Here is a 14,337-nt window from a genome sequence, read left to right on the forward strand (position 1 = left end):
TCTACTTCGTAATTTTAGATGCATCTTGGATATCAAGCGGACTGACCACATCACCAACACCGAAGTCCTCAGCCGAGCCAAGATACCCAGCATGCTCACCCTACTCCAGCTGCGCCGTTTGCGCTGGTTCAGTCATGTACATAGCACGCCGGACGGAAGGGTCCCAAAAGACTTCTTGCATTGGGAATTGGCCACTGGCACAAGAGCACGTGGACAACCTAATCTTCATTTCAAGAACGTTTATAAGAGGGATATGAAGTCGCTTGATCTGGACGTCCTGAGATGGGAGGAGGTTGCAAATGATCAGCCACACTGGAGGCAAATACTGGAAAAGGGAATGAAGAGAGCAGCAGGAAAACAAGAACTCGCCACCAAAGAAAAGCGTACTCGACAGAGTGAAAAACTAGTTGCGCCGGCAGAGAGTTCCTTCGAATACAGTCACTGTATGCGTGACTGCTACTCCCGTGTACGCTTGTACAGCTACAACAGATGCTGCACCACCATCAGCAGCTGATACGATTTCTTCGGGTGCAGATTTATGACCTCTCGAGACTGACGAATGCCTACTACTACTACTACTACTACTACTACTACTACTACTACTACTACTACTACGCGCACGCGCGATGCTAGATAGATATACATATGTAACGATGTATTAAAAGTTCTACCCTCGCATGTCTGGCTTTCGGCCGAATGACTCAAACAGAAAGATAGCTATTTGTGCTTTTATAATGTTACTGAATAAAGCAGGTCAAGTTAAAGCAACATATTTTCCCAGTATTATGTGTCATGACCCTTCTACGACCAGGAAAAGGATCAAGTAATCAACTTATTCACATTAATTTCTGTGTGCGGAGACGAGAAAACAATAGGTTTAAGATTTGCTTGACAATGTTGAAGAACGTGGGTTTGGTTTCGAATCCTCACTTGGTTTTTCTGTAGCTGTGCACACCTTCTCTCCCAGATAATTCGTTGAAGACAAATTACAATGACTAGAAAATTTGCAGGAATATGCACAAATTGAAAAATGCAAAATTTGAAATTTGAATATGCAAAAATTGAAAAATGTTCGAAATTGTGGGTGCAAAATATCAAGTTGTAGATGGATGTGATGCGCAGCCAAGAGAAATAATGGATATCAGGGAAGAGAACCTGAGGTGAAGAATACAGTCAGTTATCTATTCGAGTTAGTCCGAATAGTTCAATGTCACTTTGCGTGCATCGTGTGCAGTCTGTGCTTTGAATTTGGGACTACGTTAAGTGAGCTCGAGCGTGATTCAGTAGTGAGTTGCGAGAGAAAGGTACAGCTGAGGACTTTCATTGAAAAGAGTTGAAGCGAGAAAGTACATTCTCAGTCCATGATATGTACATACTGTGTTAAGTGCCTTAAAATAAGTGCAGAGGCGAATTGAGTCCAGCGTTGTGGTTGTAGACATTTTCTGCAGTTAAGCAAGACAACAAATGCGTGTGATACGCTGTAGTAAGTACTTTAAAAGGAGTGCAGAGGCCAAGTGAGTTTGGTGTTGTGGTCATAGACAGTTACTGTGGGTAAGCAAGGACGAGAAAATACCAGTGACGCTGGTGCTTTGAGGACGACAGGTAAACTTTCTCTATGTACACGGTAACCAACTTGGCGTCTTACAGAGAGAAGCAAGGTACGTGACGGAAAGTGTGTGTGACCGTCAAAAAAGTTATGCTTGCGGGCTTCCATAATTTCAGTATATTGTGTGTGTGTGTGTGTGTGTGTGTGTGTGTGTGTGTGTGTGTGTGTGTGTGTGTGTGTGTGTGTGTACAGCAGTTAGTTTGATGTGGCGCTTCGTCTGCAGCTCAAATGTATGTCACGGCAAATGTGCAGAGATGCAATTGTGAAATCTGGTTGATCTATGGAGTGCATCGCAGTTGATTGCTTTGTTTGGTGGGATACAAGTGCGCTATGACCAGTTAAACGTTGGCTGTGGAATTCGATGCTCTGGTATACGAGCTTTATCGTTACATATCAGACTTGTTTGGAGGCCTCTTGGCAGATATCTACTGCAAGAGGCAACAGAACAGGAGACTTCCCAGTCACATGAAATGTAGTGTGGTAGTGCTTCTGAGAAAGGATCCGAACAAGGCGGATGATTTTGGAAACTTTAGGCCCATACCTCTGCTAAATGCAAAATTGAAAATTTTGACCAAGGCGGTAGCTAAGAGGTTGGAATTTGTCAATACTCTGCTAGATGAGGCACAGACATGCACCCTACCAAACAGATAAATCCGTAATAACCTCCACCTCACGCGATACATCATAGAAAAGGTGGGTAAAGAACCTGACACGGATGGGGATCTGATCCAGTTAGATCACTTGAAAGCGTTTGAATGGGTCGGCCATTAATAATTCGTAGCTGTTCTCAAGATGGCTGGTTTCAGGTCCGTCTTAAGAAACCAGATTGCTGCAATGTACAGTGACATTTGCTCAGTGGTCAGAGTAAATGGCCAATTGTCGGAACCGTTTAATATCATGTGCTCGGTCCATCAAGGATGCCCCCTCTTTTCCCTTCTGTACTTGCTGATTCTAGAGCTACTACTGCAGAAGTTGGAGGTTTAGTGGAGCATTCCGTGAGAATTAGAATGAAGAGGATCTGTCTTGGACTATGCCAACGACATCATCATAAAAGTGTCGGCCGCGAATTACATCGAAGTGATCGACATGTAGAGGAGCAGAAATTAACCAGATATTAGTTGGCATGGGTGTAAGTGAAAATCCTTGGCTTAGCAGTGCTGCCGAGGGACATAAACAATACAGGCAAAGCACTACGACCAGCTGCGTCTTTTAGGGATGCGCGCGGAACGATGAAGCCGTGCTGCACGCACTCGTTTAGCGCTCGAGCTTTGCTGGCTTGTAAAGTTGTTGAATGTCTGCAGTCGAACAGTTCCGGCTATTGGCCAACTCTATCGTGAAGATCGCCTCGCTGTCTTTCTTTTGTCGGGAAGTGCAATCAGTTTTTCTCTGTCTTGTGGCGAAAGGGTTGAAGACGAGCAATTTCCTTGTAAAGTTTTATCTCTCAGAAAATTTGTTGAAGATCGGTGAATGTAGCGAGCATGGCCTGAGTAAATGGACCTACCCTGAGTATACGCCTGTAGGCAGAAATTTACGGTGGAGAGAGGAGCATTTACCATGATACGCGTAGTCAGCAGGATGACTCGGGTTCTATGAGGTGGGGTTTTTATTATTAATCGTTGTTCTTTATGTAAGCTAGCGCACACCGGGCAAAATTCTTTGCCGCATTTCGTTCGTCTTTATGTTCTGAGTTCAAATTCTGTCGGGGTCGCCAAATTAAGTACCGGTGAAACACTGCTGACAAATTCCAGGCCTTGTGCTTTAGTGAAAAGGCTTATTATTATCATTAGGGCTGTTGGCCCTAAAAGAAAACTTAACTTGCATGTCTCAGCTGATTGGAGGAATGACTTTTTTTTTATATATATTATTAGAATCTAGAAAAGTAATTGTGAATGGGATTTGTCAATCGGATAAATTAATCTTCTAAGTTTCGTAGAAGAATAAATATTTAGAAAGTACAATGAAATAAAAATATTCAAGACGTATTCTAAAGCCATCTTCTTGTTTAGCGTTAACCAACATTGAATATTTAATTTTATTTGATCATAAAACCTTACTTTAGAAAAACAAAGCTGAGGACGAAAATTCTCCAATTTGAAATTGCAACAGAAGTTTTTAAACTATTAAGAATTGATGATAATGTTAAATGGAGAAATAAATTAGGTTAATGAGAATATAATTAGCACCATAAAACTATGCATAAACTGTAAAACTCACGTTCGCTGAGAGCGTTGTTCGTATTTGACTCATTTTCTGACGGCATTGTCAAGCTAGTGTTCGGCATTTTCTTTTACCTTCTGTTTGGTTTGAGAAATACAAAGTCTATCAAGAAAATCATCTTTTTTTTGTTTCTTTCTTTTCTGATTGTTTTTTTTTCCCGTTTCACGACTCTACTTTTTCATTTTTAACACCTTCCTGTTAAGTGAAAATAAATGAAATGCTGATTTGGTTTTTTCTGATTTTTCATAGAAACAAAGGAAATGTGTGTGTGTGTGTGTGTGTGTGTGTGCGCGCGCGCGCGCGCGTGTGAGTGTGTGTGCGTGTGTGTGCGTGTGTGTGCGTGTGTGTGTGTGTGCGCGCGTGCGTGTGAGTGTGTGTGCGTGTGTGTGTGTGTGTGTGCGTGATCTACATAATTTTACTAAGATGATGCTTTGTTGATATTGTTTAGCCGTATTTGAGCATCTGAATGAGTAAACTCCTGATCAAAGACATTTTTGCAAACAGCATTCTGTCTATTCTGTGGTGCATCTAGGACTATGATATACTATGTGTCTTTCGTTTTTAACACATTGTGGGATAGTTTTAAGTTGTGGCTACTATTTCTAGTAGGCCGAGCGACCTCGTAGAGGCTTCCTCGTTGACTCGATACTTTGTTGAAACGATTTGGTTATTGCTTGTACAAAAACGAAAAAACAAGCTATTCATTAGAACTCAAAGATATTAGGATTCATGGATGCGGAAAAGTCACTAAGTTTCCGATTTAATTTGCTTTATTGCCACCAGACAAATACTGTGTGGGGGAACTTAATAAAAGAACGTACGAAATCTTATCTGATTGTCGATACATTTTAAGTGAAAACGGCAACAGCCTTGTCAAAACATATACAGAAACTGGAACAAGAACGGACAAGTTCGGTTCTGAAGACAAAGTTGGGTATTAAGGAATAAACAAATGAAGAAATTATTAATCATTATAATTCACTGCATTCTGGACTGATGCGAGTGATTATTGTAGTTAGTTGTGTGCAGTGGTGGTCAGAGAATATAAAATACTTGATGGCTTTATTTCATCATTCCTTTTACAATATAACCACATTTGAAACTGACGTATTATGAAGAATTAGCTGATATGGGGATTAAAAAAAACTGTAAGGGGATTAAAGAAAATTTCTACCTCGCTGGCTTTAATTCCGTAAAGATTTCTGTGATTTAACACACACACAGTATCAATTAATTCCTTGCTTTGATTCTTTTTTATTGTTTTATTCATAGCCCATCGATGAGTACCGGTGAAATAAGTGCCCGTGACATACCGAGTGCGATTTAATAGAGCTAAGTGCACACTAAAATCTATGCTTTTGAAACCTAAATTAGAAGTTATTGTTGTTGTTTATCGCAGAAGCACAACGTGTTTTCGAATTTCTGTGAGTTTTGTCTTGTTTTCCATTTTGGAAGTTTAATTTTATTGATTTTATTGTTTTACTTTGCTATTTAATTCATCAGAACTATAAAGGACTGGTCAATCGTTTTTGTTACTTGCCATAAAGCTTCGGTCAGCAACAGATGAACGTGGGAGGGGGTTTCGTTGGTCAAACAATTGTTTCTAAGCAACATCTCTTTTTACACAATCTTACAAATATTGTAGCGATTGAAAATAGTAGCAACAGCGTCAGTAGCAAGAACAACAGTAACAGCAATAATAAAAACAGTAACAACAACAACGTCAAGGCAAGTCGATAAAATTACCTGTGGTAGAGAGAAAATCATTGCCCTTGCTACCACCTTTGTAGCAAAGAAGTGTAGTACCAGAAATAAAGTTGCCAACACCATGTCAGTGATAAACAATGACAGCAGCAACAACAACGAAAATACAACAGCAGCAGTAGTGAAAGTACAGTGAAATGGAAATTCCTTTATTGGTGTTGCAAAACCTTTGATTTAGTACCACTGAACAACGATTTGCATTGTAATACCCATCACAAAACGATTAGGGCTAAGAACAAGTTCAGGATCCGCAAGAAGATTCGTAGTGCAGGTGTACGAGTACCAAAGGGTATTGATTTATAGTAGCTTAAACAATCATAAGTTTTGCAGTTATTTCAGGAGAGATGCAACAACGTTCATTTTGACGGTTCATGGGTATCTTTTCGGGATAGAATATATAAAATGGGATCAGAGGTGTTAGGTTTTAAGAGGAGACAGCACCGAGACTGGTTAGATTCCAATGATATGGTAATAAATGAGCTTTTAGCAGCAAAGAGATCCACTCATGAAAAGCTTCTTGACCCAAACGTAAAGAACAATGTGCAACTAGAAATGTTGTACAAGCCTCAGAATGCAGGCTTGCAAAAAGAATTTGGGAGGCTAAAAGACATTTGTTGGAGAAATTTGTCTGAGGAAGTACGGGCGGCCTATGACATGAAAGACATTAAAGAGTTTTATAGTTTATTGCGACAAGCTTTTGGACCCCAGTCTTCCTCATATGTTCCCTTGAAGTCAAAAGATGGAAATGAGGTTATCAAAGATCCTCCTTGAATAATGAATAGATGCAGAGAACACTTTACAGATCATTTCCACTATATTTCTGTAGTGAACATAGATATCATAAACAACATTCTGCAAAGAGAGATAGTGCAATACATGAACAATACACCTTCCATTGAAGAAGTAAATCTAACATTATATCAAGTGAGATCAGGTAAAGCTCCTGGATTGTATAGTACTTTAGTTGAAATCTTGAAAGCACGTGAGGATCATATTTCATCTGAAATTCATAGCCTGATACCTTGAGTTTGGAATGAATCTTTTGTCACAGGAAAGGATAAATGGCATTCTAATCTCTATTTACAAGGATAAGTACCAAAAGCAGTGTGTAGTAATTCTAGAAAGATAACTCTCCTGGCACATACTGGGAAGATACTTTCAAAAATCATGTTAGATAATTTCGTTGAAAATGTGTGTCCACATGTGATTCTCGAAGAAAAGTGTGCTTTCAGACCTGAACGAGAAACAATGGACAAATTTTTTGCCTGGCAGGTTCAGGAGAAATGATTAGGGGAACAAATACCACTCTACCAGGTCTTCCTAGATTTACTAAGGCATTTGACACAGTAAACAGAGAGGCACTATAGATTGTTTTGTGTAAACTTGGTTGCCCAACACATTTTGTGAGCATCTTTAAGGGACTACACAGAAACATGAAAGCTCGGGTAGTCATGAATTTTTGGTGGACAACGGTGTCAAACAGAGAGATATTTCTGCCCCGACACTTTTTTCTATTTCTCTATTTTGCAGCATTGCTCTGGTATGCTTTCAAGGATTGCAACAGGGGAATCGGAATCAGATTTCGGACATTTGGTCGTATTTTTAATTTGATCCGGTTTAACTGCAAAGTAAATACTTTCAAAACACTTGTCAGAGAATTACTTTACTCTAATGATGCTGATTTGTTGGTACACTCAGTGGAGGTATATGCAACATATAATGGACAGATTTTCCACTGTATATGTATATTTCGGACTCACAATTAGTCTTGGGAAAACCAAAGTAATGTTTACTCCTGCGCCAGGACAAACATATTCTAAACCAAACATTTTTGAGAATGGAACAAGGGTGGAGAATAGAACACTCAGAACCTGCCACACATATACCTTTCTCGCCAAGTATTTGGACGACATCCTAATCCTAACCTCATCTCAAGAAGACGCCTCCACTATATTGGAGAAGTTCAATAAGATAAACCAACATATTAGCTTCAACATTGAACACCTAACACTAATGGTTCCCCCATCTTTGCTCGACTTTCGGCTAAATATCATGGACGAGGGGAAAACTGATACGGTGTTCTACAGAAAATTAGCTTGCTGGGACCTCTTCATCTACTATAAATCAGCCCACCCTATCAAGGCCAAGATGATTTGCGCACATAACGAGATCGCCCGGAAACGCAAAAGATGCAGTGACAACACCAGCCGGGACGCACATGTTACTCAGTTCCTAAAGATACAGAAACACAGGTCAGCTAAACATCACAAGGGGGATCTCTCTAAAAGCTGTTTCCTGAAAATTCCTCACTGCAATGAGAATACCTCCTCCTCCATTTAGAAGATTATCCGCAAGGAAGGTCTCGACATTCGGTTTGCCCATTCAGGAACACCGGCAATTTACTCATAAAAGAGGCTCTGCTGATCCACCGCCTCAACCAAAAAGATCGGAGTTGAACATCTCCCCTATGACAGCATCCGGCATGTGTTGAATGGCCCACAACAGCAGCTGAGATTTGTTTACACTAACACTCGGATAGTCGGCAGCATTTAAAGGGTGATTACTACTGTTACTGCTGCTACTACTACTACAGATGGTGTGTAGCTTATAGCAACAGTTGAGGGTTTGCATCAACGTGTGGAGCGTCGATTACACTTACGTTTGGAGAGTGACTGCTGCTGTTACATAATGCTAGGGAATTTGAGTTAACGGAACCTACAGAGCTGGACTTTTCTCAGACTGTTCTTTTCTTCAGATGATGGCCCTTTGCGCCTGAAATATAAAGGTTTTATTAAACTTTCCACATTGTAAGGAAGCTTTCTATTTTCTCTCTTTTCAGTTTTTCGATATTACAAGGCTTCAAGCGAACTACAACGCTCTTACACACACACACACACACACAAAAGAATGGAGAGTGCTGAAACAGGTAGTGAAGGGGAGGTTCAGGGGTAAAGTACGAAGAAGACCATAAGGTCTTCCACATACCTTACTATTGAATTTTCCGCTTCTCTCCTCATTTCTGTATCCCCCAATTCCTTTATGCATATCAATATATTAATTTTCAAAGACGTTCATCTCTCCATTCACTCACTCAATGTCAACATATCCTTATATCATCTGCAAACAACTGTTCTATTCCATAGTCCTGAAGGGCTCCCTATATCTATCAATGTTCTCAGTGTTCTGTAACAGATAAAGCTTACTCTACATAAAATGTATCTTTAATATTCTTTCCAACTCTTATATCACTATATACATACATAGATATATATACACACACAGACACACACATATATGTATGTGTATGTATGCGTGTGTGAGTGTGCGTGCAAGCGTGTGTGTGTGTGCGTGCGTGTGTGAGTGTGAGCGCGCGGGCGTTTAAAATACACAATCCAAAAGTGTTCTGTGGTGGTCAGCGCCGGCAAAACTTTTATTATTTGGGAAAATGGGCAAAGAATGCAGTGAAATTTCCGTGGGAAGTTGAGTACATAGCGTTTTGGACAGAGTTCTTTTCCCAGCGTGATGATGAAAGAAAAGAAATAAAAGGCAACAGATTTTTATCTGCCTTTTGCTTGAGAAACTGGTTGCAAATGATCGGAAATGCAAGCTAGCATGAGTTTTATACCTAGAGGAAGTGAGAGAAGGAATGAGGAATGAGAAAAGAAAGAGAAGCGGGAGATGGTGAGTTGGAGAGAAAAACTGAGGTGAAAAGTGAGCTGAAGGATAGGAATAAGATTAGCGAGACCTACATTTCTTAAATGTAGAGGAAATAAAACTCTTCTATCTTTCTTTTATTTTCCTGTTGTTATTTTTACTTTGAAGGACTCTGGCCGAAACGCCGGATACTCCCTCATCACGGCGATTTCACTGTAATCTTTCTTTTACCTTAATGTATATGTGTGCACGTGTCTGTATGTGTATGTATGCTTATATACATATTCATGTATGTCTATGTGTGTATAAATATATGTATATGTATATATATATGTGTGTGTGTGTATATATCTGTATATATATATAGAAATATATATATAATTATATAGAATACTTAGAGTTAATATATATATATATACTCTTTACTCTTTTACTCTTTTACTTGTTTCAATCATTTGACTGCGGCCATGCTGGAGCACCGCCTTTAATCGAGCAACTCGATCCCGGGACTTATTCTTTTGTAAGCCCAGTACTTATTCTATCGGTCTCTTTTGCCGAACTGCTAAGTAACGGGGACATAAACACACCAGCATCGGTTGTCAAGCAATGCTAGGGGGACAAACACAGACACACAAACACATACACATACATACATATATATATATATATACGACAGGCTTCTTTCAGTTTCCGTCTACCAAATCCACTCACAAGGCTTTGGTCGGCCCGAGGCTATAGTAGAAGACACTTGCCCAAGGTGTCACGCAGTGGGACTGAACCCGGAACCCGGAACCATGTGGTCGGTAAACAAGCTACTTACCACACAGCCACTCCTGCGCCTATATATATATGCATATCTATACATATATATCTACATACATATATATACATGTATCTAGCTCTCTCTCTCTCTCTCTATATATATATATATATATATATATATATATATATATATACATACATACATATGCATATATGTATATACGTACACACACACACATATGTGAGATAATTTCTTTAATATTTATTAGAAATTAAAAGGCAAACATGGTTTAAATTTTCAATCCGGAAGTCTCTATCCCATCTAGTCAACTCGTTAGAAATAGGTGCTAAATATCCTTCAAATGGCATTTTCCCATCATAAATTCATTTAAAATGAAGGCCATTTTAAACATAATATTGATGCTATGCAAAACACGTGTTGCTTAAGGCTGGAACCCTTTTGGTCAGAGTTCGTCTCTGTCGGAACTAACCTTCATCTAAATAATATCAGCGTTACGAATGGAACTATGCGTGAGCTTTACATAACTCGGTCGCTTGATCTGCTAGAAATAGCTACAATTTCCATCAGTTACATCCTGTAGCCATAAAATTGTGCTAGATATCCCTAAGATGACGCAACAATTACACTTGAAATACCTTTTATAATAGCTTTGCTTGACCAGGGTTGAGTTGGACCTAAACAACAACAGAGTTTTATGTTCTTCTCTAAATGTGGTTAACTGAAAGATAGAACCTCAGAAAACGAAACACACACACACAAAAATTACTAAATGAAGGCGAAAAATAATGAATAAAAACAAAAAACGATCATCATAAACGAATTAACTCACAACTGTCTGGAATGTTCGTTTCCTTTATGAATAAATGAGCAGAAAGAATGAATGTCATCATGGATACAAAAATAGTTGGATGAAATCGAGCTGCAAACATACACACATACACACACACATACACACACTTACATATACATACATACATATATAATTATATATAAACACATACACCACTTACAAACATGTGTATATGTATACACGATACATTTATACATATATCAATGTCTGTGAGGTATGTATAAGTTTATGTGTGTGTATTTGTGTGTGTGTGTGTGTGTATGTGTGTGCGTGTATGTGTGTGTGAGTGAGAGAGTGGGGAGGCAGAAAGGGAGAAAGAGAGAATTAGAAAAAACAAACTGATTGAAATAGAGAGCAAAACAAGGCCTAAATGGCGAAGTCCCAAAAGCTTGAGAAGTGGAGCTACATTTCTTCTTCTTCTTCTTTTTTTGTTGTTGTTGTTGTTTATGTAGTGATCAAAGGTTTCGCTCTAGTAAACGCTGGACAAAGAATATTCAAGGAATGTGCACACACACACACGCGCTTGCGTCTATCTCTCTCTCTCTCTCCCATCCCTTTCTCTTTCTCTTACTCGATATATATTCTTTTATTCTTTTGTTTCAGTCATTTAATTGCGGCCATGCTGGAGCGCAGATTTTAGTCGAACAATTCGACTCTAGGACTTATTCTTTGTAAGCCTAATACTTATTCTATCGATCTGTTTGTCGAACTGCAAGCTTACAAGGACGTAAACACACCAACATCGGTTTTCAAGTGATGGTGAGAGGAGACAAACACAGATTCGCACACAAATATATACACATATATATAATATAGGATGGGCTTCTTTCAATTTCCGTCAACCAAATCCGCTCACAAGGCTTTAGTCTGCCCGAGGCTATAGTAGAAAACACTTGCCCAAGGTGTCACGTGTGTGTGTGTGTGTGTGTGTGTGTGTGTGTGTGTGTGTATGTGTGCGCGTGTGTTGAAGCATATTTTATTGTATCGTTCTGTTTTAATATCTTATTGATCAACACACTCACCGGTTCGATTTCCACTCATTTACTTATGTTTTCTAAAATTTTCGTTGCTTCTTGCCATCTCTTCAATAGTCGTTGACTCTGTCCGTTATCGGAGCTGCGTTCTTTTTGTTTGTTCGTGCACATGTGTGCGCGTCAGTGTGCATGTCTATACAAACATGTATGTATGTATGTATGTATGTATGTATGTATGTATGTATGTATGTATGTATGTATGTGTGTGTGTGTATGTATTCGTGCGCGTATGTATGTATGCGTGCGTGCGTGTGTGTGTATGCATATATATATGTATTCGTATATGTACGTTTGGATGTATGCATTCTGACTACATTTCTATGCACCTTTTGCTGTAGATTAGATTTCTAGTCCACAGCATAAGGTGAAAAGTGGGTGCTTGTAAACACAAGAACGTGACATGCATTGGTGAAACATCTCGAAGCATTGCGCAGAGACTCAATAGACATCTGAGACAATATGATGACAAAAGACAGTCCTCCATACTCTACTAACATGCCAAAGATCAAAATGGAGGTACATTGGGTCGACTTGACATCCGCATTTTATCCAAACACCCAAAGGACTCAACACTCAGACAAATACAGGATTACGTTCTCATAAATGAAACATACCCAGTACTAAATAGGAAATATACATAGAAGGTAGTGATACCCCAATACCCACAGTATATATATACACAGGTAGATTTGCTACTAGGCTGTTAGGTAGATGTGTGTGTGTGTATATATATATATATAGGTATACATACATATACATATGATAGCCGTTCACTCGTGACCGAGGAAGACCATTGCTGACCTTCAGGAACATTGTGCACTCTAGGACTAACTTCTATTTTGCATTTGCGGTTCCGTTGGTGGCTAATGAGCCCTTCTCTTGACAAGCATACACGACTGAAAACATTGCAGACCAATCTTTCCCCATTCACTACACCAGCAGTGCGCCTTCGAGCAGCATGCTTAAGTTCTTCATGCTGAATACGTGCACTCTCAAAGGTTTTGACCCCCTCCTTAACCTGCTTCTCCTAGTCAGTTTCCTGCATATCACAAACCTTTAATGAGGACTTGACACAGTCCTTAAATTGCAGCCTTGGTTTCTGCCGGAGTCTCTTTCCATCCACAAGTTCCCCATATAGCATCTACTTAGGGATATTGCTATCCTTCATTCTAATAACGTATCCAGTCTAACGTAACCGGTGCTTGTGCACCATCGCCTCAATAATCAAGATATCAGCTGTCTTCATGACCTGTGTGTCTGGAGTTTTTAAGGTCCAGCCAACATTTAGACTGTGTCTCAGACATTTCTGATGAAAGCATTCAAGGACCCTTACATGACATTTGTATAGGGTCCATGACACACATGAGTAAAGGAGCGATGTTAGTACACATGCATGGTACACAACAATTTTTGTTTGCTTGTGATGCTATGCTGGGACCAGACACAAGACTGAAGAGACCGAAAGGAATCAATTGCTCTCTTCAGCCTGAAAGATATTTCATTATCCAAGGAGCAAGAACGGCTGAGTGTGCTGCCCAGGTAGACAAACTTGTCTACCACTTCCAGAATTGTTCCTTCAACAAAGATAGCTGGTTCCACATATGGATTTCCTGGTGCAGGCTGGAACATTACAACAGTCTTGTCCAGGCTAGTGCTGAGTCCAAATGTCTTGCAAGAAGCAGAAATATGATTCATAAGTATTTGCATGTCATCCACTGTATGAGTGACTAAGTCACAGTCATCTGCATAAGGGAGGTCACGAATAAAAGACTGGAAAACTTTCGAATTGGCAGCAAATCGGCGCAGGTTAAAGAGGCGTCCAGAAGATCGATATCTGATATATATTCCTAGAGCGCTAACCTTAGCAAAAGCATGAGTAAAAGCAACAGCAAAGTACAACGAAAAGAACGTTGGGGCAAGGATGTCACCCTGCTTGACACCATTCTTTACAGGAATGGGCCCCGCCATGCCACCACCAACATTGACCCAAGCCTCCATCCCATCATGAAATGATTAAATTATAGATACAAAGTGATCCGAACATCCAATTTTGCCAAGTATTTGCCATAGTAAGGCCCTATTCACAGTATCAAAGCCCTTAGTTAAATCAATGAATACCTGGACAAGATCCATATTCTGCTCATAGTACTTCTCCTGCATTTGTCTTGCTGTGAAGATCATATCCATTGTTCCTCTACCAGATCGGAAGCTATATTGAGATTCAGATAGGACATCATTTACGAGACACCCATTCAGGCGAGTAAGAAAAATATTTGCCAGAACCTTGCCAGCAGCTGATAGTAGAGCAATACCCCTGTAGTTACCACACATTGTTCTGGCTCCTTTTCCTTTATAGGAAGGAAGAATAATTGCATCCTTCCAGTCCTTAGGTATCGCACCATCCCTTCAGACTGCACTAATAAGTTCA

The 14,337-nt window shown here is 39.7% G+C and overlaps 1 protein-coding gene across 1 annotated transcript in view; it reads right to left on the reverse strand.

Moving 5' to 3' along the window:
- LOC115223673 (electroneutral sodium bicarbonate exchanger 1-like) overlaps positions 1-10,877 on the reverse strand; it is a 125,395-nt gene extending 114,518 nt beyond the window's left edge. The window contains exons 1-3 of the mRNA XM_036512625.1: positions 10,855-10,877; positions 8,247-8,359; positions 3,821-4,018 (exon numbers count right to left, since the gene is read on the reverse strand). Coding sequence (XP_036368518.1) covers positions 3,821-3,887 — 67 coding nt within the window. The 5' untranslated portion in view covers positions 3,888-4,018; positions 8,247-8,359; positions 10,855-10,877. The remainder of the gene's footprint in view (positions 1-3,820; positions 4,019-8,246; positions 8,360-10,854) is intronic.
- Positions 10,878-14,337: the final 3,460 nt, after the last annotated feature.

Source organism: Octopus sinensis, linkage group LG23 (genome assembly GCF_006345805.1).
Source record: "Octopus sinensis linkage group LG23, ASM634580v1, whole genome shotgun sequence".
NCBI classification, from domain to species: Eukaryota; Metazoa; Mollusca; class Cephalopoda; order Octopoda; family Octopodidae; genus Octopus; species Octopus sinensis.